Here is a 26,848-nt window from a genome sequence, read left to right as displayed (position 1 = left end):
AACGCTGAGTTGATCTTACCATTACGAACTGATTTTTTTTCTTTTTGTAAGCTAGTATTTTTTTTTTCGTAGGTAAAACATGAAAAGCCTAATTTAAAGGGATGGTATAGCTTGGGTTGAGGTGGGGCTTCAGGTTTCCAACGTTTATGATGATGATTTTTCGAAATAATGAGAAACACTTCTTATGAAATATGAAAGAACATAATATTCAGAATAGGAATTTAGAGTTCATGGGTTTGTGATGGCTGAGATATCCACAACAAAGTGATTCTAAAAGTGGGACCTACCTCTTATCAGGACCGCTTTGTTTTACTTTGTTTTTCTTTTTGACGTCTCAGCCATTTCAAAATCGATTTTTATCAAATGAACTTTGAATTCCATCTTGCAATTGTATGTTCGTTAACTTTTGATAAAGTGGTTTCTATGTATCTCGCAAAAAGCTAAAAGCTGAATATTCATCTCAACCAATATTATACTATCTCCTTACACATGGTTTTAGCGTTCCCACTGAATTTAGAAACATGTGTAAAGATTTTATTTCACCAAATAAAGTTTAAAAAAAAATGTAATAGCTCTCGGTTGATTGTAAAATGCATGTAGCAATGTTGACTGTGCACAAAATGACCAACTGGTAAAACGCAGTTATCCATTTACGGACACTTCGGAGGGGGATACACAAGAAACTTCATACAAATCTAAACTCCATAGATTTACCTATAGTATACTTGGTTACATTTGAAAATTTTAGCTTTAACGCACAGCTATGTGTTGGGTGTTCCAGCCATCCGTTAAGTTTCGGGTTGAGTTTATCTCGTTAAAGCAACAAATTATACAACAGTAGCATTGAAAAATAATGAAAAGTAGTACTAATGAAATGAAATGAAATGAATGATACAGCAATAATGATAGTAATTTAGTCACAATATTATAACAATATTGTATTATTTGAAATCATAGTACGAGAAGAATAAAGATAAAAAGAAGATGTTAAAGATAAAGGAGAAGGAATATGAAACGAATAAGATTTGTCATAGGTCTGTGAAAGCTATTAAAGAGCTCAGATTTTAATGAGTTTTTAATTAGATCTTGTCAAGGGTATAGTCCTTTGTCATGAAAAATAGAGTGGCAGATATGCCACTGTGTGTGTGTGTTACAAACAGAAAAGCAAGCTGAAGATATGTAGAGAAACGTTAGTGAAAAACGGATTCTTGTGGTTGACGCAACTTCCGATTGACATGAGGACCCATAAATGGTTTTGCAAGCTCGTTATCTTCATGGCAGCCTTGTTGACAAGATGACAAGTTAGGATTGCATGTCTCGGACAATTATCTTTTTTCGACCTCCCTCTTCTCCTTCACCGTCATCTTTTCCTTCTTCTATTCTTTCTTCGTCTTTATCTTCACCCCTTCTCCTTCTTATCCAACCCCTAAAGTGACAATTAAGCCCTTTTGAAATATGGATCAAGGTTTCTCCATTGATATAACCATTATATACTGAAAGTAAGAAGACGGACGAGAGTGAGATTAAAAAAAAGGAAACAAACGGCTTGTGTAAGATCTCATTTTGCCTTGGGTATGGCGACAGCTCCTGGTGGCTCTGATGACCCAAAATCCTCGTGTCTGTCACCCCGCCTTTGGGAGGGGCACGGTGTTCCACAATTAAGGTCTAATCGGAGTAATTACGTTTTTGCCGTATTTTTTTTTATAACAATGCGTGTCATTTCTAATGCACATGCCTGGCTCATATCGTCAAAAAATTCCCGAAGGCTCCAAAATATTATACATCAATTTTCCTACTTTGTAGTCTTGTCAGGTTTCGGTCAAACTTTTCCTTAGATGTCAAAATATTCAAGGTACATTTGCATGTACATCAAGGGAGATTAGATTTGTTAATAACAAAAAATATGCATTATAAAGTGCTTCCTCTACAGGACTCATTCCTGTTTTGATTGTGAAGGGAAACGTACTTTAACTGGAACTGAAATGAGGAGACCATACGAATAAATCCCATTCCCCCACGTACTGCATCTCTTCTTGCGCTCCTCACGTGCAGGGCGGCTCGCCCACGCCTCTGGTTCACTGCTGGCTGTTCTGTTATATTTCTCACTCTCTTGTCTCTTGCGATTTCGTTTTTTGCACATCTTTTGTTATAAAAATTCACACCACTCTTCCAACTCTGAAGGAGATTTGAGCCACTCTTTGTGTGAAAAGATTACGCTTTCAGTAAACAAGACAAAGCAAAACATAGGAAACACAACTACCCTTCAATATTGATAGAAGATTCGGTACGTATATATATTTTTTTTCCTATCTGCATACTGCAAAGCTTACTTAAAAATGTATTTCCTCAGACTGTGCTCATTAGAGAGAAGAAACTACACATAGTTTGCTTGACTGTGGCAAAAGTTTGAAAAGCAAGCAGGTGGGAATATTCCATTTTTCACCCAGAGTATACAATAAGACAAGCATCATATTGTATCAACGTATAGGTGATTCCAAGACAGTGTAAAATTGCCTGCGAGGCTATACTTACAAGCAGCGTATGTCAATACATTGTATGAGCGTGACAGGTGGCTCTCGAAATAGAATCTATTGATTGAATACGTATATGTAGATTTCTACACATCAACAATTTGAATACACAATAGCTATAGTGGCAATGTAGCAGGTGACACGTGAAATTTTTATATAGCATTACAACCTTCGTAGTCCATGGGCCAAGACCCGAAAAATGGGTTGTTGGTACTGCACCACCTGAGGTGGCACAACCTTTTTGGTGTCAGTTTGTTTGTCGGGCATAGATATGCTTATCAAGATATGATAGCATTTCCAAATGAGTAGCTTAGTCATAATAAATTAATTTTTAACCAATTTGGTCTCGTTTTTATATCCCTATACTTCTGAATCGAAACTAAACCGCTATACAAAGAAGAGCACTGCCTTCTGTATGTCCACAGGTGTTCTGTTGTAAACGCGGTGCGCTTAGTCTTTATTCAAGGCAGCGAAGGGAATATCGAAAGGGTTATGACGTCCACAGCTGTCACGCGGTGCGCTTAGTCTTTATCTAGACCAATATACCGTTATCATATCTAAAATTCCTCATAAAAAGGATTATCTATACTGTTTTTATACTACCCTATCAACAAATACATCAGTTTTAAAGAAAAATCACCCTGTTCATTTACAATATCATTCATTATAATGTATCGTAGTGTACCGGTACTTTGTTTTTGCATTATCTTATATTGTTGGAGGGAAATAAAGCGACATTGGCGTGGTATCAGCGCTTTCACCGTAGCGTTTTCGCTGGAAAATGATAAATAATTGATAGATACGGTAAAATTCATGAGGAATTGCTTTTGTTGTTGTTGTTTTTAGATAAAAGGATATACACTGTATCATACGCTTTGGATATTCCCTTTGCCGTCTAGAATAACGACTAAGCGCTGTGGACATAATAACCTTTGGATATTCCCTTCGCTGCCTTGAATAAAGACTAAGCGCACCGCGTTTACAATAGAACACCTGTGAACATACCATAGAGCTGCATTTTACAGCTCTATGGAACATACAGAAGACAGTGCTCTTCTTTGTATAGCGGTTAGTTTCGATTCAGAAGTATAGGGATATAACAACGAGACTAAATTGGTTAAAAATTCATTTACTATGACTAAGCTACTCATTTGGAAATGCTATCATAGCTTGATAAGCATATCTATGCCCGACAAACAAAATGACACCAAAAAGGTTTTGCCACCTCAGGTGGTACCAATATCTGGCCTGGCCCATGGACTATCGGTTACGAAGTTATCTTTTCGGCATGATAGAAAAGCCTGATAATTAAGCAAAGGGGGTAATATTCCATGGGGCAAGACCCGAAAAATGGGTTATTGGTACCACCTGAGGTGGCAATACCTTTTTGGTGCCATTTTGCTCGTCGGGCATAGATATACTTATCAAGCTATGATAACATTTCTAAATGAGTAGCTTAGTCATAATAAATGAATTTTAACCAATTTTGTCTCGTTTTTATATCCATATACTTCTGAATCGAAACTAACCGCTATACAAAGAAGAGCACTGTCTTCTGTATGTCCACAGGTGTTCTGTTGTAAACGCGATGCGCTAAGTCTTTATTCAAAGCAGCGAAGGGAATATCGAAAGGGTTATGATGTCCACAGCTGTCACGCGCATGCGCTTAGTCTTTATCTAGAACAATGTACCGTTATCATATCTAAAGTTCCTAATACAAGGGATTATCCATACTGGTTTTTTTACTACCCTCTCAACAAATACATTAGTTTCAAACAATAATCACTCTGTTCAGTTACAGTATTATTTATCATAATGTATTGTAGTGTACCGGTATACATTGTTTTTGCATTATCTTTCATTGTTGGATGGAAATACAACGACAATGGCGTGGTATTAGCGTTTTTACCGTAGAGTTTTCACCGGAAAATGACAAAATAATTGAAAAATACAATAAAATTAACGAGGAATTGCTTTTTTGTTGTTGTTGTTTTTAGATGAAGGGGTATACACTGTATCATACGCTTTCGATATTCCCTTCGCCGTCTTGAATAAAGACTAAGCGCTGTGGACATCATAACCTTTGGATATTCCCTTCGCTGCCTTGAATAAAGACTAAGCGCACCGCGTTTAAGAACACCTGTGAACATACCATAGATTTTTCCCAGTAAGGAGAAAAATATCATTGGAACATACATAACAGAAGACAGTGCTCTTCTTTGTATAGTGGTTAGTCTCGATTCAGAAGTATAGGGATATAACAACGAGACCAAATTGGTTAAAAATTCATTTATTATGACTAAGCTACTCATATGGATATGCTATCATAGCTTGATAAGCATATCTATGCCCGACAAACAAAATGACACCAAAAAGGTTTTGCCACCTCAGGTGGTACCAATATCTGGCCTGGCCCATGGACTATCGGTTACGAAGTTATCTTTTCGGCATGATAGAAAAGCCTGATAATTAAGCAAAGGGGGTAATATTCCATGGGGCAAGACCCGAAAAATGGGTTATTGGTACCACCTGAGGTGGCAATACCTTTTTGGTGCCATTTTGCTCGTCGGGCATAGATATACTTATCAAGCTATGATAACATTTCTAAATGAGTAGCTTAGTCATAATAAATGAATTTTAACCAATTTTGTCTCGTTTTTATATCCATATACTTCTGAATCGAAACTAACCGCTATACAAAGAAGAGCACTGTCTTCTGTATGTCCACAGGTGTTCTGTTGTAAACGCGATGCGCTAAGTCTTTATTCAAAGCAGCGAAGGGAATATCGAAAGGGTTATGATGTCCACAGCTGTCACGCGCATGCGCTTAGTCTTTATCTAGAACAATGTACCGTTATCATATCTAAAGTTCCTAATACAAGGGATTATCCATACTGGTTTTTTTACTACCCTCTCAACAAATACATTAGTTTCAAACAATAATCACTCTGTTCAGTTACAGTATTATTTATCATAATGTATTGTAGTGTACCGGTATACATTGTTTTTGCATTATCTTTCATTGTTGGATGGAAATACAACGACAATGGCGTGGTATTAGCGTTTTTACCGTAGAGTTTTCACCGGAAAATGACAAAATAATTGAAAAATACAATAAAATTAACGAGGAATTGCTTTTTTGTTGTTGTTGTTTTTAGATGAAGGGGTATACACTGTATCATACGCTTTCGATATTCCCTTCGCCGTCTTGAATAAAGACTAAGCGCTGTGGACATCATAACCTTTGGATATTCCCTTCGCTGCCTTGAATAAAGACTAAGCGCACCGCGTTTAAGAACACCTGTGAACATACCATAGATTTTTCCCAGTAAGGAGAAAAATATCATTGGAACATACATAACAGAAGACAGTGCTCTTCTTTGTATAGTGGTTAGTCTCGATTCAGAAGTATAGGGATATAACAACGAGACCAAATTGGTTAAAAATTCATTTATTATGACTAAGCTACTCATATGGATATGCTATCATAGCTTGATAAGCATATCTATGCCCGACAAACAAAATGACACCAAAAAGGTTTTGCCACCTCAGGTGGTACCAATATCTGGCCTGGCCCATGGACTATATAAATGGTCATTAACCCCTTCGGACGGAAGGGGAGCGAGGGGGAGGGAGGGGGCAGATGAATCACCATACAAAGGGGAATCATATACCATCTACAAACGTGCTTACATTCCGGTATACATTTTCCCGTTATCAATCAATTTCAATCATTAATAGATTAAGAGAGATAATGCAATAGCGACACTCATTCATCTATACATGACTGTATATTTTCCTGGTACTGTATTATGTACATCATACTCCATAATATTTTGAATTCACTTCCTCTTTTTACAGTTAGTCTGTCAAGTTCATAATAACACATATATCTGCATGAATTTTAAGAAAGAGACCGCAGACCCTGATATGCAGGAGAGAAAGGGGAAACTATGATTTTAACTCTCGAGAAAAGAATGTTAAAGGATCTTTTCAAAAGCAATCTTAAAGGGACATTCCAGATGATTTTCATAATTTTACATCATGTGGTACATAAATCGACAACTCCAATTATAGATTTGTGGAATTTAATGTGGTTCTTGAGCAGAGAAACAATAGTTTGAAAAACCTTGAACAAATTACAAGGATGATGACATAGGAGGTTCACATATTTCAGAAATGTAGCCATGTGATTCCATTACAATACCGCTTGCTTGCGAGTTCACCTGTGTATAATCTATGTATGCCTTCTTCTTTTGTTCTGCTTCCTTGAGCCCCAACTCATGCATTCTTATGGTGACCCTGCCATGTCATCATCCTTGTTCATTGCAATTTGTTCCCAATTTTGAAAATATTCTCATTCTTCATCCTAATTATCACAAATTCTGAAACTCTGTCCACAGTATAACTAATTTATAGTTGTTCAAATGTAAAAATCTGAAAATCATCCAGAGGTCTCCTTTAATGAAGCTCAAGACAGGTTCAGGCACGTATTTATGGTGTATTATCTATTTTCGTGTAAAATGACGTTTAAATGTATTTTCCTACATTGATTTATTTCCTTTAAATTTGAAACGATACCGCCTAAACCCTGAAATGTATGTGTTCCATCACCTTTTCAAACCAATCTTCATTTCCAAACGAAAAGTGCAATTGAAAGTGGCAGACTAACATCAAAGACGAACCTCTCCACACACAGCAGACACACAAGCAAATGTGGAAACAAAGTTTAAGCTACAGATTCAAATAAAGTGTGTTTTTTTAATTGTACGAAAGAGACACAGACTGTTTTCTCTGTCTGAAATATATTTCGATAATTAGATAGCTTCGTTGGTTGTTTGATTTTTCCAGAAAGAGAGATAGAGAGAAATTGCAATTCCCACATTAGCAGGACAAAAAAGATAGTAGCAGTCAGTATTGTTGTCTGAGGTGAATGTGATTTACACAGTTCTACCTATTTTATTTTGTCACAATAAAGCTCTTATGAAGTCATCAAAAGACAAGTGTATAATTGCCTATGATGGAGCCGGCACAGATACTGATAGCTCAATTAGTTCAATAAATTAAACGTCAATTAATTTCAGATAATATTGCTCTCTGGAAAAGAGAAAACAGGGTCTTGAAAGACAAACTCACCTGTCGTAACTTGGCTAATAGCCCCGTGCTAACAAGCTCTTCAGACTTCACCGATTCTTTCTGACGTCATTCCCAGTTGCGGTTTGTTACTTACACGCGGAAATGACGTCAGCGCACTGACAGTCCGGAAGCCCTGCTCGGCGTTTCATTGGTTGGTCATGTTTAAGAGTGACTACTCAAGAGGGTTTTTCGTATTACGAAACGCAGGAGTGAAATGAGAACCGACATGCAACAAATATCTCCGTGAAAAATACGCATGCGACGATACGGTAAATGTAGGCAATCTTTCAAAGTTAATTTGTCTTTGGCCTTTTCAGACACCATAATTATGATAATGCCGCTTTACAACACAATCACACTTTCTTGACATTCCTGTGAATCTGCACAAGTGCAGGCATCACAATGTTGGCCTTGACGTCATCTAAATTAAACAGTAATACCGATGCAATGAAACTTGGATGATAATGTCCAATAATTAGCACGAAATGAGGAAAAATGATTGTGAAAGAAACAGAAAATATGTCTTATAGCTGATATAAAATCAGAGGTCACTAATGGCCAACACACTCAGAGTCTTCTTTAGCTCTCGAGATTCTATCAAGCGATAACAATATTGTTGAAATATGTCGTTATCTCAGGAAATGATAGAAATGAGAGAAAAGCAATCAACCTGATATGAGGGATGGAATTCCCTTCAAGTTTTAACACAAGTATTCAAATCAAATGGAAACAAAACAGATTAATGTATGATGGAGATTTACTTTACTTGTTTGTATATTAGATGTATATATTACGTATTTACGTTCGCGTGCATGTGAATTATAATTATACACACAAAAAACATTGCTACAGATATATGTATGTTTATGTGGATAGACAAGACATATCTATAAATATATGATATATAAAATCACCCTATCGGCAAAAAAAGATAGTTTTGATACCTGTTAGAAATTCGAAAAAGTTGACTATATATATCTTCTGTCTGAATTTCAAGTTCTTAGTGAATCCTGTACAGATCAATATCATAGTTTTGAAATGACAAGTTGTTTTTAAATGCTGAAATACCTGCTTGAGTTATTCCACGTAAATTGAATTCCCGACTGCCTCAAAAAGGGAATGTGACCTCGTGGTTAGCATTACTACAGTTACTGTGCTGGAATAATAGACAAAATATGGCTTAATTTCTATACCGCTTTGTCATTTTAAAGTACCAACATCAGTAAATCGATGTTTGAGCACACGTTTGTGGTATCAAATCTCATTTTGCTTTAGTTTCAGTGTTTTGGGTTGCAACATATTTTAAAAAAATCATGTGTTTTTTAATGTTTTATGACAGACTATGGAACCCCATCACGTCACGCTGTCTGCGATTCTTCTTATCCTATCCGTCCTGCTGGCTGTGACGTCAGCTTCTTTTCCATCGGAGGAAGAGCAGGACCCGTCCCAGATGAGCGATAGGTTCATGACCGATACAGACCTTGCTCTTGAGGTGAGTGTCCCGCCCAGCTCAGTAGCTGATATCATTTTCATGACAAACAAAAGCCCCTCCCCCTTTCCCGCCCCCACGCTGACAACTCGACAAAAACTCAGGTGCATAGAAAGATATCTGATGACGTTTGGTTCAACACACTAGCTTTGAACAGTATAACTCCCTCGTGGTTTAATCCAAGCTAATATCTTTGTTAAAAGTGTTCTTGCTGATAAAGAAAGACACTGCTCTTTGCTCTAGGGCATCACACGAAATATGCCTCCTGCCGAAGCTAATAGGGTATCGAAGAGAAACGTATGAAATAATGATGACATCATTCTACGCTGACTTCTACTTTTAAAGAGAGAGAAAAAATACGTGATGGTGTCCAAATATCGCGTCAGTATGTCTCTTGAATATTTTGAATGCAAACGATCTTTTTGTGTGCTGTTGTGTGCTGTTATAAATCATGCATCAATACGCAGATAGTGTTCTTAGGAGCAAAATATATCAGTTAAAACTGGCCTATGGACAAAAAAGAGTTCTTCTGTTAAACTACACATGGATATGGATTGCCTACACAACTTTCTGAGAGCGATGGCGTCTAGAAACTGGTTTACATATCTTCTGGGCAATAGAATTATCTTTTTTTTTTTCATTCCTTTGAGTATTTTTCCACCGTCACTGTCGACGCCTTGGGGTATATAATGTTTCACTCTCCAGAAGGGCCAAGCTGTTTTTGGTTGCCGAATTTGCACAATCGTGCATTCATCCCTTCTCTTTTCCATCCTCGCATCCTTGCGTTTTGCCACATTAGAAGTGTGCCGTTCGATCTATAGATTGGTTTTCTTTTTTAATTGTGCAATTGCTAGATATGATGACACTATTTTCTAAACCTTAGGGAGAAGGGTAACATGGTATACCTGGCAGGTAATCCCGAATTTACGTTTTATGTAAAAAGAGTCCCACTTTGTGGAGTGTAGGAGTACAATTTTATGCTAACTCTAGCTGGCCTTTCCACTGGCAAGGAAGAATGAAATGGTGTGGGAAAATATTATTCCGTCAGCTGGACATCCACCAGACATGCACATTAGATATTGTTAAATGTGTTGCTTCAGAGAAGCGGGATGAAAAGAAGGCTATTTATGTCAGAAAAAAAAATCGCGAACTGGCATTAATTAATCCGCGGAATCAACAAAATTCCGATGAAAAATAAGAAGTTATTATTTCAAGCGTGTGGACGTAACTTGTTATTTTGTAGTTTTGAAGTGGGTGTTTCCCGTGTATCTGTTTGTGTTTCCACGTGTGTTTGCTTTTCAAGCTCTTTAGCATTTTGACATTTTTGGCGTTTTATTTGTCGGTGAATGCACGCATCCAATTGGTGGTTGTTTATTAAGTTGCTGGGTTTTTTTTTCTTGTAATATTTCCTACGCTCATGAAATTCAAATGAAAAGGCGAAAGGGAAAGGTAACACGAATGATATGGGGTGTCTCTGATATGAGTGTAGTCGCTGCAGAGGCGCCAAGCTATCCGGGTTAAATGCGATTCGCCTCCTCGGTCCCCCTTTGCTGAGCATGGTCATCTGGAATTTTCTTAAGTGTAACCTATGCCCTGATAAGTCGTGGCATCGGAGTACGATTTAATGACATCACAAAGAACTCCAGGGGAAAAGCTGAAAGTGATGGCGTTTCACGCGTTCAAGAAAATGGAGAAGGAACTGGCGTGTTTGTATTTCATTACAACCTTATAGATTCCAGTTTCCCCCATGGCGCTTGGGTGTATTTTTCAGTACCATCGCGAGATCGGAACTTGTGAAAAGATTTTTTTTTTTTGGTTAAATGAAGATTGTTCAGTTTTGTGTTGGTATGTTTTGTTTTTTTTGTTTTTTTTTACGGAATAAGCTTTCGAGAAAACATGACGTTTTCATTTACAAACCCCCCCCCCCCCCCCCTCCATGACTAGATGTGTAAAAGTACTAATACCATATGCTCTCGAGAATGATCAAAAGCACTTGAAATCAAACCAAAGCCAATTAGTTACAACGATGTTGTTTTTCCGGACTCGCAGACTGTTCGCTCTGTTAGAAAATGAGAAGAGAGATGACATTGTAGGAAATTAAGGTCGTCCTCATCCTTGTCATTATCGATCACTTCAGGTGTTTATCTCAGGGAGTATAAACTAATATAATCCACGATGGAAGCTGGAGAGATATTAAACATAAGATTGGCTTCGTTTGATTTTAATGAGAACAATTTTCGTCTACCAACTTGACTAATATTTCATCATCATGGTCACATCATGACGCTTGGTTAAAACAAATCGTCCAACAAATATCAGAATCTTCAGTTGTTTATAAGTACCCTGTAACATAGAAAACTGCGGTGAAAACAAGCATTTCTGAAATCTTTTTGTTTGATTGGTTTTATTTCAGCACAGTTGTGTAATGAATCTCATCAGTTGTGTAATCAAGGACCTACACGTATAATGTGTATATGACCATGGCCTTCATATTGTACCTTCTCAATTCCACCTTTTATGGCCTCTTGTTTATACAGGAAATAATTTCCTCTTACCAAACATGAAATGATTTGAAGTATCTCTGTGTCACCCGGGATTACAAAACAACGTAAAGGACACACGATTTGATAACATCTTTATTATCCACTTCTAAATAAAGCAAGCATACAGCATTGGGTCAGTTATTCTCTTTCTCTTCGGTACAATCTTCCAAGAACATGGGAAATGAACTTACGATAGCTATCAATCGACAGGGCTAGCATTCATAATACGACTCTGAAAAAAATGATTTGACTCTTTGACATTTCTGAGTGAGTGGAATACCCTTAGTGAAGTTGCGATATTACGCAGTGGCGGAATGTTATATATCATTTTGGTCCTGCAATTAGGTTTGGAGTTAATCACGACAAAAAAGCTCTTTAATTAGTAAACGACAGGCAGTCGAAAATGTCGTCACCACACAAAATGAAGTAATAGCTTTTGTGGCCATGATGTGTGTAGTTCAGTGAACGCTGTTACGTTCATTCTGTTTAGGCAATATCGAATATATCACAAAGGTTGTTGTAATTAAGCAGTTAGATGGCGATTTACAAATCCTTTTGGATTTGTAATCTGTAATTGTCCTCCCACTGTTCTCTTTGAATGTGGATATTCTCATTGACATCAGCAAATTTGCCTTCTTTGATAGACATTTCCACGTTTGAACAAATTGGCATTGCACCAGTTACAAGAAAAAGACCGTATCCGCTATTCACCGTAAATAAGTTGATTAAAGAAAAATACATGGAGCTACCCTTTATACCCTGTTCCTCCGTCCCCTCACTCCGTCTCTCTATTTCTAGCTCTATCTGTCTCTTTCTATCTATGTACATCTCTCATGGCACTGCCCCCTCATTTCTGTTTACTCACTCTCTCTCTCTCTCTCTCTCGTATATATGAACTATATGTATTGATATATATAAACATATATATTTCTTCGTGATATATTTTTCTCTCCTTTTTATTTAAGTGACATATATTATGTAGATCCCCACTTTATCATGCATATTTGCTTGAGTGTCGTTCAGTGATGTGACACATGTGCTGCTAACACTGTAACATTTGTATTCTTTGTCACATTGTATGATAGCACATATACGTTGGAGGAAAATTTTATGTTTCTTTCCTTGCGTCTCTACTCATAATATATTTCGTATATCCTACTGTATCTGAGACATACAACTATATACACTCAGCAAAAAAAGAAAGTCAACACTTTTTCGAGTTCATATTTTTCATTGAAGATTTTGATGAAAATCAATGTACAGATATCATATTAAAGGTAATTTAATTGCCTATCAAGCTAGTAGGTTAATACAAAAAGGAAATTTTATACATGAGTGAACACATTCGGTTTTTTCCTCCAAAGCACAAAAGTAAAAATTGCAAAAATTGACATGTTGCCTTTCATTTGCAAATGTCCTTCAAGATAACAATGACAACAAAAGACCAGTTTAACACAATGAGAGACATGAATGAAATAACAAAGATAAGGTTTTGTTCTCTTCATCTCTTTATAACCTCCAACAAAAACAAAGTAAAGAAGGAAAATAAGAATTTTCTGTCAACTCAAACTTCAAATAATTTAGGGAGTAATATGCATAAACATGGTTAAATGAATAGAATTTTTTTATTTCATTTTTTAAAGAATTCATAAGACAAATTCAAGAACTAAACATTATTGACAATAAGTTAATTTGAAAAAAGAAACAAGTAAAATTTTTGCCATTTTTGTTAATTATTGCTTCTTTTCTTATTTCATTTGAATTTAGTTTTGACAGAAGATTCTTCATTTTCCTCCATTATTTTTAGCCTTCATTGATCTTTTGGACTTTAAAGATATCATAGAGATCATAGTTTATTTTTGCAAGGTAATTCATGTTGCTTTTTGTGTGGAATTTTTTGTTTGTTCTCATTGTTATATGGAAGAGCGCCTGCGCATGAATGGCAACATGCTCAGTTTTGCAATTTTTACTTTTGTGCCCTGAAAGAAAAAAACAAAGGTGTTTACTCATGCGTAAAGTTTTCCTTTTTGTTGACCTACCGGGGTGATAGCCAATTAAATTATCTTTGACATGGTGTATAATACATTAACTTTTGGCCAAATATTATATGAGAAATATAATCTACTTTTGGCCAAATATTATATGAGAAATATAATCTCGAAAAAGTGTTTACTTTCTTTTTTTGCTGAGTGTATTATAACAATGTAATGGGACACCATGTGATATGGAATCCAGGGTGCATTTTGGCCAATGAAATATAAGTTTATTTTTGGACTCTTGTATTTTCGGCGTCCCACGCCTTCTTCAGGAGTCTTATGACAATGACGGTATCAAAACAAAGCAAAGCAATTTTGGTCGAAAAATTGAGTGGAATAAACATATACTTAATTGGCCAAAAACAGTTTGCTTCTTTATTTTTTCGTGGAGTCGAAACGTTAAATTCTGACATGTTTATATATATATATATATATATATATATATATATATATATATATACATACATATAATCCTTACCGTCTGTCAGTTGCGTTATCCGTGCATCGCTAATGGAGATTGAATATACAAGTGTATCTCTAGTTCTAAAATATCGATCTAATTACTCTCCTCCCCATGTAGATTAACTTGGAAAATTATGAAGCTTATCTGTTCAATCATCGCAGATATCGTTAGCCGAAAAAGTATCAAGTCAATGCATCATTATCGTGCTATGTTTGATAATTATGTTTGATAATGTTTAACCTACTTGTTTTTGTGTTCTTGTTATTCTTTGGGAATAGATCCGTGCGCTGAAACGGTTGCTAGGAGACATTGTGTCAGTCAATTCAAATCCTGATTCAGCCGAGAGTTACCCGATGACATTTGAAAAGCGGAACAGATCTGGGCGAAAATTACGATTCTGCATCGACGTCATCAGAAACACATGGCGACTTTGCCGGAGTAGCAGGGTGAGAAAGGTCTTATTGAACACAAAACGAACTAAAGCTATATACTTCGTTCCTGCAAGAGTGAATGTGAATGTTACTGTATGTGCTAAAAGAAGAACAGAGATTAGATTGATCTTTACCCCCCCCCCCCTATTTCTCCTTTTCTCCCCTTCCCCTTTGCAACAGTATGTTTTATGTGACTGTAGGCTACATCGATGTATGCGTGTGTGTGCGTGAATATGCTCGTGCGTTTGTGTTAAGGCACAGTGGTATTAAATAAGATGACGTGTTGATTAGATATCCAAATGAATACTTTTTCACATGAGAAATGACAGCGTTGTTGACAACTAAAATAAATACAAACATTCTCAGCTATCAATCAAATATCACCACTATTTTGTCGGTAAATACACGTAATTTCTTTGCTTTGTGTTTGTAAAGTATAATCCGTGCATACCCGCAATAGGACAATACATTGTGTATTATAAGTTTGCAGGAAGCTGACAGTAGAAACACAGCACCTCAATCATTCGTATTCACATCACAATATCACAAATCAAACTGATGGATTCATGTTACATCTACAATGCAGGTGCCTATCGGGTTGACTTCTGTTATTTATCTCCCTCGTATCAATACGCATCGGATGATCATACTACGTTGTGTCATGGTCACTTCTAATGCAACACTATCATCATTGGTCGTCAATTTATAAATAATTCCCAATGTGGAGAAAACAATTTTGTACATGAGATTATCTCACCTTTAATTACAACGACACGAATATCTAATCTTATGCTGAATCACCGTAGAAAAGAAAAGAAAAAAAAACCGTTTCTAGTTCTTTTGTTATGTTTTTGGGGTTAATTGTAGTTTGTTTTGTTTGATTTTTTTTTTTTGGGGGGGGGGACGTTTTGGATTTATTTCCGGACCACACCCAATACATACTGTCACGATACGTAATTCATCTTATCTTCAGTTGAATCATTTTACTTTTTAGCCATTCGTTGTGCACGCGCTAGTTTTGTATGCACCTCCTTTTACAGCTCAAAACACTATCACTAAAGACATGAGACCCGTCACCATGTCAATGTGATGAAACAGCAGACGTATTTAAAAGATACGAAAACAACAAAATGTGTTTGATTAGATGAAAATAGAGAATTTGGTACTTTTACGGTAGTGAAAGTTTGATTTTTACGAAAACTTTATCCGAAAACAGCTTCGGATTTCAAGATAGGCCCTATTCCTATTACTGTCATGAAGCTCTATATTAGGGAGCTTTAGATTTTAGACGCGCGGACGTTCAAAGGAAAAAAAAAACCATGATCTGAGCGTGCGCAGAAGCGTGCGTCAACTTGACCCGCGCTACTGCGCACGCTCAGATCATGTTTTTTTTTCCCTTTGAACGTCCGCGCGTCTAAAATCTAAAGCTCCCTAATGTCAAGATTACGGTGTCGTAACTTGACCATAGTGTCCTGCATTCTTCGATGTGTAACTTTTCTCCGGAGAAGATTTATCTAAAAATACTGAGATCATGAATTCAGTTTTCAGGGATTTTATCGGGCTTTGATGAGTGTTACACCCAAAAAAACGATAGCATGGACACACACAAAAAAATTGACATTGCATTCATACACTTCTTGCGCTCTTGATTTCAAAGTTTATATGTGTCTCTGTTATATATATATATATATATATATATATATATACATATATATATATATATATATATATATATATATATTATCATGAAATAACACAATGAATTATTGTTTCCAGCTGTTACCTAAAAACCCTAAAACAAAATGAAAATACTACGTAACTATTTCTATCTGAAAATTTTAGTGTTTGAAATAACACCTTTCTCTCTCTCTAGAAGAGGGTATATACTAAGATTCTGTTTTCCCAATCAAGTTGATGTCGCATTCAACTTTATCTCCTCAATCTAAGAAAACATCTTGTCGCCAAAATTCCCAGACAAAACTGATAGGATCTTCATTATTGTGTTTAAGTGCTGATTATGTTTTTTTTTTTTTGTAAACACTTAATTTTGGTTGAGATAGCTATCGAAGATACTGCATAACTTTGATGCATCAGGAAATTGACCTTGTTTATTTTAAAAATCAAAGAACTAATCACTGAATAATCGCAAGAAACAGGAAAAATAGCAATTTATACCTGTGTCTTTGTTTTTCTAGGTTACGTAATCAGAAAACAAGTTGTTGCAAGTATTCCCAGACAAAACTGATAAGGTGCTCTTCATTATTGTGTTTGAGTGCTAATTAATGTTTTTGAAAACTTTCGATGTTCGTTGAGATAATCATCTCAGATACTGCATAACTTTGATACATCAGAAAATTGGTCTTGTTTCTTTCAAAACTCAAAGAACTGATCACTGAATAATCGCAAGAAACGGGAAAAATAGCAATTTATACCTCCATCTTTGTCTACCTGGGTTACGTAATCAGAAATGACGTATATGATCTTATACTTCAAACTAGTCGTTCAATTTCTTGCTGTCATATTATACGTCATTAGCCTCATCAATGGGTAGCAGCTATTAATTCGGAAATATTTCTGCAGTGTGTCTTATTAACGTCACCCATTTCTCCCAGACCAGCGATCCTCCACCGTCATCAGCTACGAGAGAGAGAGAGAGAGAGAGAGAGAGACACAAAAAAAGGCATAACCGAATCTTTTCTTAATCATCAAACCCTCAGTTCCCACAACGAACAATGCAAAGTTACCAGGCTTGCATGGAAATTAAACTCTTTTTTTTCCTATTACGCATCATGTCGTACATTAGGCCATAAAGACACAAAAGGAATTGCGTCCTTTCAATACAAATTTGTTTTTTTTTGTTTTTGTTTTTTTAGCAGTAGACCCATAAGCCTACATATTCCATCATCAGCCCACACTCACTATTATTTTCTGTGTATAGACAAATACAACTCAGTGATACCTGGGTTGATTTAGTCACACCCTCTGAATACGTATACAAGACGCGGAGTGTAGGGATGGGCGGGGATTGTGCGTAATCCTTGCAAAGGATTAGTGTTTTTGGATTAAAGACTGATAGTGACGAAGGAGGTGTGGTGCGGAGGTGTTCCTGACTGAACATGTTCACATCTAATCCTGATCGAGTCGCATACAAAACATAGTAGCACTCGAGAGATTCCATCTTCTCCTTGGGAGGTGAATATCAAATTAATACTCATAGAATTTTTAGTCTCTGAGTATTCAGCATCTGTCCCACATTCATTCTTTTTTAACATTAGCATCTCATGCTCCCACCCCTCCCCCCCCCCCCAAAAAAAAAATAATAAATCAGATTCATTAATATACACAAAACTGGCAAACTGTATAATGTACTATCAGGAAGCTCCCTGGATATGCTGTAATTCTTTTTCTGATTTCATCAATTCGCATCCTATACTCGTCACTCTACAGACTGTCATTAAGAATATACTAAATCTATCATAGCACAAAAATCGGTGAGATAGCATGGGCCCATGTATGGAACAAGTTGTCTGTTGGTCCAAGAGGCATTCCTTCTCTTCAATAATTGCCATCATCCCACAAAAGAAAAAAAAACTACAATGTATCTTCAAATCTCGTATTGTATCACTCGAATTAGCAATCAGGCTCAGCATTTTACTCTCATTTCACAAATCACAACTATTTGCCTACCTAATGACACTTCACTTTATAATGATAATAAAAAGGTCTTATTCATCCAGGGTAGCCTCTTCAGTGTTGCCACTGCTCTATCAGGGGGCTGTGCCATTACTGAATTATTACCCTAGCGTTGCCAAGTACCTATGATAAGGTCTTATTTACCCAGGGTAACCTCTTCAGCGTTGCCACTGCTCTACCAGAGGGCCCTGCCTTTAGCATCCCCCAGCGTTGCCAGGTACCCATTTATACACCTGGGTCGAGAGGGACATTGTGGGTAAAAGTATCTTGCCCAAGGGCGTAAGCGTTGGGCGAGATTCGAACTCGGATCCCCCAATCGGGAGTCTTATCCACTATGCCACAGCGCCCCACTTCACGTCTATAAGGTTAAGATAATTTTGTATGTAAAATCTGTCTTTAAAAAATCTGATTATATACTTAAAGGGGATGGCTAGTAACTGATCAGTGGGAATCAGTGGGAATGCTGGGGGATGATTATTCCAATCCTTGTGGGATTCATTTAAGAGTACATTATATATCTATTATTGTGCGAAAATTATTTGCTTCAGAATGGTCTCAAATTGAAGTACTGTGCAGCTCAATGTTTCCAGGCCGTTCACGATCGCCCCGTCACTGTACAGGCACGATAACCTGGAAACATTAAACTGCACATTACTTGAATATGAGACCACTCTGAAGCAAATAATTTTCACACACATATAGATATATAACATATCCTCCAATATTGAAAATACTCTAATTTATACTCCAATTCTTAACATGCGCATGTGTTCGTGTGGATACGAAGATTGTTAATTTTCTATGATTTCATTTGTGCAAGTGGAGAAAAAACAAATAAACTGAAGCTTAAACTGAAATAGTCACACAAGGGATCCAACATCCAAGCTGTATTTGTGAAATTTGGTGGATCAGCCTTAACGATACAATACTAACATAAAACTCACTGTAACACTGTACCTAAACCTACCAAGGGATCGTAACACAAACAATGAATAGGGTGAGGAATTATTGTTTGTTTTATGGGAATATTTCATAATTGATGGGATAAAAATAGACTTCGTAGCCATGATATCTGTGTAATATATTGCCTAGTCTATCTCCCACATTTTGATTGGATAAAATCATACCTTGATCGTGCCGGTTGAGCTTATGATGACTTATTGAATTGAAAATGTTATTCCTATAGAGAATAATCCCTGCTGCATGTATGGCTCCTTTTATTCTCAGATAGTTTGATGTTAATTCTGAGATTTCTGTGAGAAATAAGAAACAGATTAAATGCAAATCGTTTCGGTCCATAATGACTATGTGCTTTTTTATGGTGATATTTGCAATCCCGTGTTTTTAAATTGTATTTTGCGAATATTAAGGTATAATTGCGTTTGAAAAATAAGGGTTTTACTGAGCTCAAATTACATCTTATCGTTCAGTCTTCACGGTTCTATAAACATGAACAAGTGGAAGATTATAATGATTTACCATAAAACATAGATATGAATATATATAATGAGAGAAAAAATAACTTTATATCTCATCAAACACCCTTAGTTGAATATAATTATGTCTCATTTTGTTGTGTTTCTCTTTCTATTTTCGTCATTTCTGAACTCTTCCAGAGCAATTAGAACAGGATCGAGAATCATCTGATTTAATGGCAATTACCCACGGATCTCTGCGGCGGAATAATTCGTCTTTCAACGTGTCTTACTACAGGCCTTCTCGCAAGAACTGATGAATCATGTTGCCCTGAAGAAGAACGACATATAAACATGATAATAACTATGACATACGATACCCTGCAATCAAACAGACTATCTATGTTCCCAATGTGTTTGATTTTAGATACATTGTACAAGTACTCGGACAATGGGGCATTCATTTGAGACGTCATCACAGAAAACCATATCCTTCATATTTCTGTTTTATTCTTTGCCAGCAGTGGACTTTTGTGTAAGCCGATGTAACATTTCAACTTTGTAAGCTTTTCGCTGGGAGATGAGGATTTCGTCCGTGGCTTTATATTGCTCAATCTATGTATAATCAGTAAATTGAAGAAACAACTGTAAAAAAACATTCTATATCATGGCAACAGCTGTTCCCTATCCAGTGGCGTATCGCTATAAACTTTATATAATGTCTGTCTGTAGCGTTACGATCTATGCCTATACATTTAAAGTGTGAAGACAAAGCTAATATTCAAGAAACTTACTTTGTATAACTTCATATTCTCGGAATTTGAGTATTTATGCTTCAATCGAGCATCCATGTTATTGTATCAGATTTTAATTTGAGTGTGCAATTGATGTTTGTTTTGAAGCTGTTTCAGTTACTCCTCGTTGTCTACTTTGTGTAAGCTTTTGCACTTGAGTTTTACAGTATTTCCTTTTTTTTTGCGACGAAAAGAAAAGAAAAAGACCGAAATATCTCTCATTCTATCACATTGAGTTGAACTCATGTGAGAGAAAACAGAATCTATTGTGATTCGTGTGTAGTGTTATCTAAATCAGATGGGTAGTTTATTGCTCCGTATTTCAATCACCGTATAAAAATACGAACAGGAACTCAAGTAAATGTATGGTGAACCTCACTAGGTATAGAAGTAAGCAATTTCGACAGTAACGTTGCTTCGATGCCATCATACGACTACAACATTTAGTACAACACTAAACACCATCAGATATTGTTGTAATACAAACCGTCTTTTGGTCTGCGCATAAATTTACGTTCGTGTTCTGCACGGAATATAATTTTCCATCACCGTAATGATTTCGTAGCTCCCCTTCAAATGACCAAATAGGAGGCGACAAATGAAGAAAAAACAACAACAACGACTAACTAACAGGCATGCATATTATGAAGAGTTTTAAAAAAATGGCCCGAAGGGTTTAGGGTCCCAGGCATACACATGCAAAGTCTATGCCATACAGATATTTACGAGCAATGCAATTTACCTGTTAACAGGATACGGAAACGACATACATGGCGACATAAACAAACAAAAAAGTTATTTTACTAATTAAAAGTTATGAACGAAAACAAAAGTAGTCTATTGCAATCATTCAGATTTGCTTATGGATCGTTATTTCACTTTTCCGATGCGGTGTATCTTTGTTATGCTTGGACGAATGACTGTGACCCGTAATATATTTACCACGTGAGAACGAACGTGAGCCTTTATCGATAATTATGGTTTTGTATACAGTGCAATTTTAATCATTACCATACAAAATTATATATGAATATGTATATGGCTATATGAATATATATATATATATATATAATTATAGGCCTATACGATTATACATATATACGTATATAATTTATATATATAACAAATAATAATAATAACTTTACATAAAGTGTCTTTGTTATAATTAGCTTTGCTGCAGTATCTTAAAATAAACCAAATTAATTCAAATTCAACAGAATTGTAACAGTTAATATAATGCAAACGCTAATTGAATACAAATTGAAACAGTAACTGAAACGTTAACTGACAGCAAACATAAATGCAACTAAGCAATACAATGAAATAACGATATCATGCGATGCAACAACGATATAATTAACGCGCAAAAAACGATAGAACACGATAGAACAAACGCAACAAAATCAACAACGCAATTAAAGAACAACGCAACACTGTTCGACGCAGAATACAACATACATGTACATGACGCGTGGGCTGTAAGATTCGTGGGTGTCGGTCTCGTGAATGGGACGATCCCAGTAAAACATAAATTATATAAACATATATAACATATTAATATATATATATATATATATATATATATATATATATATATCTGAAGGAGACTACTTCTTCTTATAATAATAACATTCGAAGTCCAACACGTGGAAAATTCCAAGATGTGTATATCTATATAATATATATACATATATATTTATATATATATTGTTTATATATTTATGTATATATATATATATATATATATACGTACATATATACTATATGTAGAGAGAGAGAGAGCGTGTGTGTGTGTGTGTGTTCAATTAATTTTTTTCACTTACATATTGATATCGTGTGTATTGAAGATAATGATTAATGTTTTTCGACAAATTTGACTACTTCATCATTCACAAGCTATATAGATAGCCGAACACGATACTGGAGCACTAATAACAACTTCATGAACATGATGAATGTTAGTCTGTGGAAGGCGAACGACATCATTTCACCGGATAGTCTAATCTTTGGATACCACTCAATAGAAATCAAGTTTCAGAATGGCTGAAGTTTTGATACTAGTCTTCTTTTTTTTTTCTTTTTTTTCAATTCGTAGACATCCATAATAATTATACTATCTATAGGTATATGTTCAGACACATACACACATGTACCAAATTACGTCCCTCTTCTATGACACATACCAATGAACCTCAAAAGCACCCACACACACACACACACACACACACACACACACGCATACCAAAGAGATTTTGCACATACGTACATGCGCGCACGCGAGCGCAAGCACACACCTCCTTATACATGTACACAGAGGGACTGTAGATAGCGTCCAAAAGACGTGGATCAGACCCGCCTTTTCGATAGCCTAATATCCAAGCAGTTACACAGTCCTCGCAGCGATGTCCATGGGGGAATACAAAAATCAGGAGAGAGGCAAGCCTTAATTGAGGCTAAGACGAGCTCGTCAGATGGCCAGTAATTGCACAGCAATTTTCCATGAATTTTCAATGAAAATGGATATTTGGTAACAGCGACGAGACCACAAGACGGCTCTGCCACGGCGACTTACTCGACCTATATCGAGCGAACAAGTCATTGACGAAAGAAAGATCAAAAATAGAAGATCCTTTAACGTTCTGCTGATGTCGCAAATTGATTTCTTTAAAATAGTTCACCTGGTTCTGAAATGATGAGGAAATGACGAGATATTGCTGGCAGGCTCGTATCACCAGAGTGCCTTCCAGTGGGGCTCGTTTCTAACCTGCGGTGGCACAGGGCTATAAGAGCCGAAATCTTGAGTGATAATTATTTGTTTCACATCTGTAGCTGGCTTGAATAACATTGACCCACTCTACCGACATCCATGAACCCCACTTATTCTCCCCACATCAAAACAAACAAACAAAAACAAAACAAAAACAAAACAACAACCAATACAAATCAAAATGAATTGATCTGCCATCTCTCCAAATCAACACCAGATTACCATGGCATTGCATTTTATTCAAGTGGTAGCTGCTGAACAACCGACTGAAAAGTACAGAAAAGAATAGTATCACCAAGCACACTTGATATAAACTTCTCACAAGTTTACTCGTGCTTATTTTAATTTTTGTTAATGAAAGGGCAAAAACTCATTATGTCCGCGGGCATATAATCACCAGTCATACTTCTTGTTATTTCCTTTGGTTACTCTAATACGTTAATACTTTACAAAGTAAACACACAAAAACAATCATGTTTGGTCTGTAGCTGTTGTACGCAAGATGTCGTTTTAAAGGGTGTTACAGTTCTGGTCGAGGTGAAGATTTAGCTTTTAATGTTTTGCGAGATATTCAGAAACCACTCTATGAGATGTAAAAGAGGATGCAGTTCTAAGGGGTATCAAAAGTTTATTCGATGAAAATCGGTTTTGAAATGGCTGAGATAATCAAAAACAAGGTGAAACAAAGAGATCCTAATAAAGTTGTGGCATGTCGCCTTTTATTATTAGCACTTTTTTGGATATCTCAGCCATTGGAAAACCAATTTTCATCAAATAAATGTTGAATCCTTCTTAAAATTACATGCTCTTTCATATTGCTTGGGAGGCTTTTCATTATCTCACTTAGGAATGTTCAAAACATGAATCCCCACCTCAACCACTTCTGTACATCACAGTCCCTTTAAAGGGCTCGCGGAGCAGGTCTCAAAGTTCAGTCAACTTCTTAATCAAAGTGGTAACAGATAACAGAACCCTACAGAAACTATAATTGTCTTGTTCTGTTGTTCTGCAAAATATGAAAATATTAACCATACGAATAGAATTCTCCCAAGCGACGAAATCTATACCAGTGTTTTTATATTCATTTCTTCGTTTGTTTGGTTCTTTGTTGATGTTTTTTTCTGCTTTTTTTGTTATTGTTTCCTTGCTTTCTTGACGTGCATTTAAAGTCGAAGAGGTGAGTCAGTAAAGATGGGAATAAACTGCGGAAGCTATTGAAAATAAGTAATAATTGCGCACATGCTGCTGAAGCATTTTAAACGGCTTCCTATGGGCACTTCGTCACTATCGTGCCACTGTGAGAATGGTTTTTGCATTGAGATCACCAATGTACGCCAAAGGTTCTTAATTACCCTTGATATAGCTTAGAGCCTATTAGTGTAGGAAATACAAGATTTAAACCAGATCCTATAGGGTGAAATGACGCCATGACGAAACGCAGAAAAGTGGTGGACAAAATGACACAAGCCATAATCAAATTAATGAAACTTATGGGTGAACTGACAATTATGCTGAGAAGCTTCTTCTTGTGTCATTGGGTGAGCTCAATTTCAGTAAAACGGCGCTCAACTATGATTACTCCAGATACGTAGATTTCATTTTATCCTGTCGTGAACCATGTTCGTTACGATCTTCCAACTTCTCATTTCCACAGATTCTCTCGCTAGAAACAGTACCATGGAGGGGGGGGGGTGCCATTTCTTCCTCACCTGCAAAATAAAACAAACTGCAACTGTCAAATCTTTGGGGCTTGCAGAATGCCACGGAAATCACTGGAAATGGAAACAGTGGTCTTCGTAGACAAAAACAACAACTCAGCAGCCAGTTTGAATCTTAATAGACCTATGAAATAAAACATTATAATATAATGAAGAGGCTTGAATCTACACTGTATTAAACTATACATTATGATGTGTACGTCGACTATATAAAAAGACATTGTGTGATAATGCATGGATAATGCGTTAGTAATTATAAGTGAAACAACCATCTGTTCATACAACTATACGATGGAGTTGTGAACCTGTTTCATTATGTCGTGTCTGCATTACTGTGTCAAGATGAATGTTAATTTCTTGCCAGAGATTTGACGGCACTGGACATCGTTAAAGTAACATTTATCACTGCCGATAGTTACCCGGTGCGCCTTAAATCAAAACATAGCCGCCGGAGGCGTTTACAAGTATACAGACGGACTCTACCTATAAGCCCTAATATTGAATGAGGCCAGTGGCGTATCTAGGGGGGGGGGGGGGGGGGGGGGCAAGGGGGGCACGTGCCCCGGGCGCCACTCCTAGGGGGCGCAAAAAAAACAAAAAAAAAGAAAGAAGAAGAAGAAAAAAAAAAGAAAAAACGAAGAAAAAGAAGAGAAAAAAAGAAAAAAGAAAAGAAGAAGAAGAAGAAGAAAACTCGCCCGGAAAGGGGGGGGGGGGGCAGAAAACCAAATCAAACAAGATAAAAACAAAACATGATGACGCGGACAAAATGACCATGTTTATTGTGTTCACACAAGAATTCCCTGTTCTGTAAGCTGAAATACAAAATTTTCGGCTCGATAGCCAACATTTATATAAAAAAGAAGGTAAGAACAAAACGTGATGATGACGCGGACAAAATGACAATGTCTATTGTGATCACACATGTCATTTTATATTTAGCAGCCAAAATGTTTCACGGAGCAGCGAATGCAATATCTTTAGTTCTGAAGCGATCGCCAATTGGATCAAAAGAAGGCGCCAACGGGAGGGGCGCAAAAAAACAACAACAAATCAAACAAGATAAGAACAATACGTAATGATGACGCGGAAATATACAAATTTCGGCTCACTCGCTCGTACGATTTAGAGTATTTTTTCAAGTCCTCAGTTTGTTGGTATAAATCGTTATCTATACGGCCGTCACCATATCTTGATTAGAATTGTAAGATTTAATAAGCAAAAAATGACAAGAGTTCCATGTTTTGTAAGATGAAATACAAAAATTTTCGGCTCGCTCGCTGCGCTCGCTCGCCAAAATTTATCCAAAAAAAAGAAAGAAAAAAGGGACGAGGACGCGGACACAATGACAATGTCTATTGTGTTCACACATATCATTTTATATTTAGCAGGAAAATGTTACTCCGAGCAGCGGCTGCAATTTCATTCGTTCTGAAACGATTGGATCAAGAGGACGCCAATGGTTTCGAACATACAGGGGGCTCAAAAAAGATAAGAACAAAACGTAATCATGACGCGGAAATATACAAATTTCGGCTCACTATAGCTCGTACTATAAAACAGAGTATTTTTTCAAATCCTCAGTTTGTTGGTATAAATCGTTATCTATAAGGTCGTCACTATATCTTGATTAGAATTGTAAGATTTGATAAGCAAAAAATGACAAGAGTTCCATGTTTTGTAAGATGAAATACAAAAATTTTCGGCTCGCTCGCTGCGCTCGCTCGCCAAAATTTATATATAAAAAAGTGATAAGAACAAAACGTGATGATGACGTGGAAATATACAAATTCGGCTCACTCGCGCGTACTAATTTAGAGTATTTTTTAAAGTCC

The 26,848-nt window shown here is 36.4% G+C and overlaps 1 protein-coding gene across 1 annotated transcript; it reads left to right on the top strand.

Annotated features, from left to right (window-relative positions):
• Window positions 1–9,009: 9,009 nt before the first annotated feature.
• Window positions 9,010–19,947, top strand: LOC139713455 (uncharacterized). Its single transcript, XM_071625183.1, has 3 exons — window positions 9,010–9,159; window positions 14,477–14,644; window positions 19,939–19,947. The coding sequence occupies exons 1-3, from the start codon at window positions 9,010–9,012 to the stop codon at window positions 19,945–19,947; spliced, it is 327 nt and encodes a 108-aa protein (XP_071481284.1).
• Window positions 19,948–26,848: the final 6,901 nt, after the last annotated feature.

Source organism: Diadema antillarum, unplaced genomic scaffold (assembly GCF_040938485.1).
Source record: "Diadema antillarum isolate AM-2024a unplaced genomic scaffold, OU_Dant_1.0 seq00001973_RagTag, whole genome shotgun sequence".
Lineage (NCBI taxonomy): Eukaryota > Metazoa > Echinodermata > Echinoidea > Diadematoida > Diadematidae > Diadema > Diadema antillarum.
This window is presented reverse-complemented; position numbering and strand designations above follow the sequence as displayed.

What these genes read in the sequence shown, in the direction of transcription:
- LOC139713455 (XM_071625183.1), top strand. Translation starts at nt 9,010, where the DNA reads ATGGAACCCCATCACGTCACGCTGTCTGCGATTCTTCTTATCCTATCC. An exon ending in ATACAGACCTTGCTCTTGAG is followed by an intron (nt 9,160 to 14,476) that starts GTGAGTGTCCCG and finishes CTTTGGGAATAG; the next exon opens with ATCCGTGCGCTGAAACGGTT.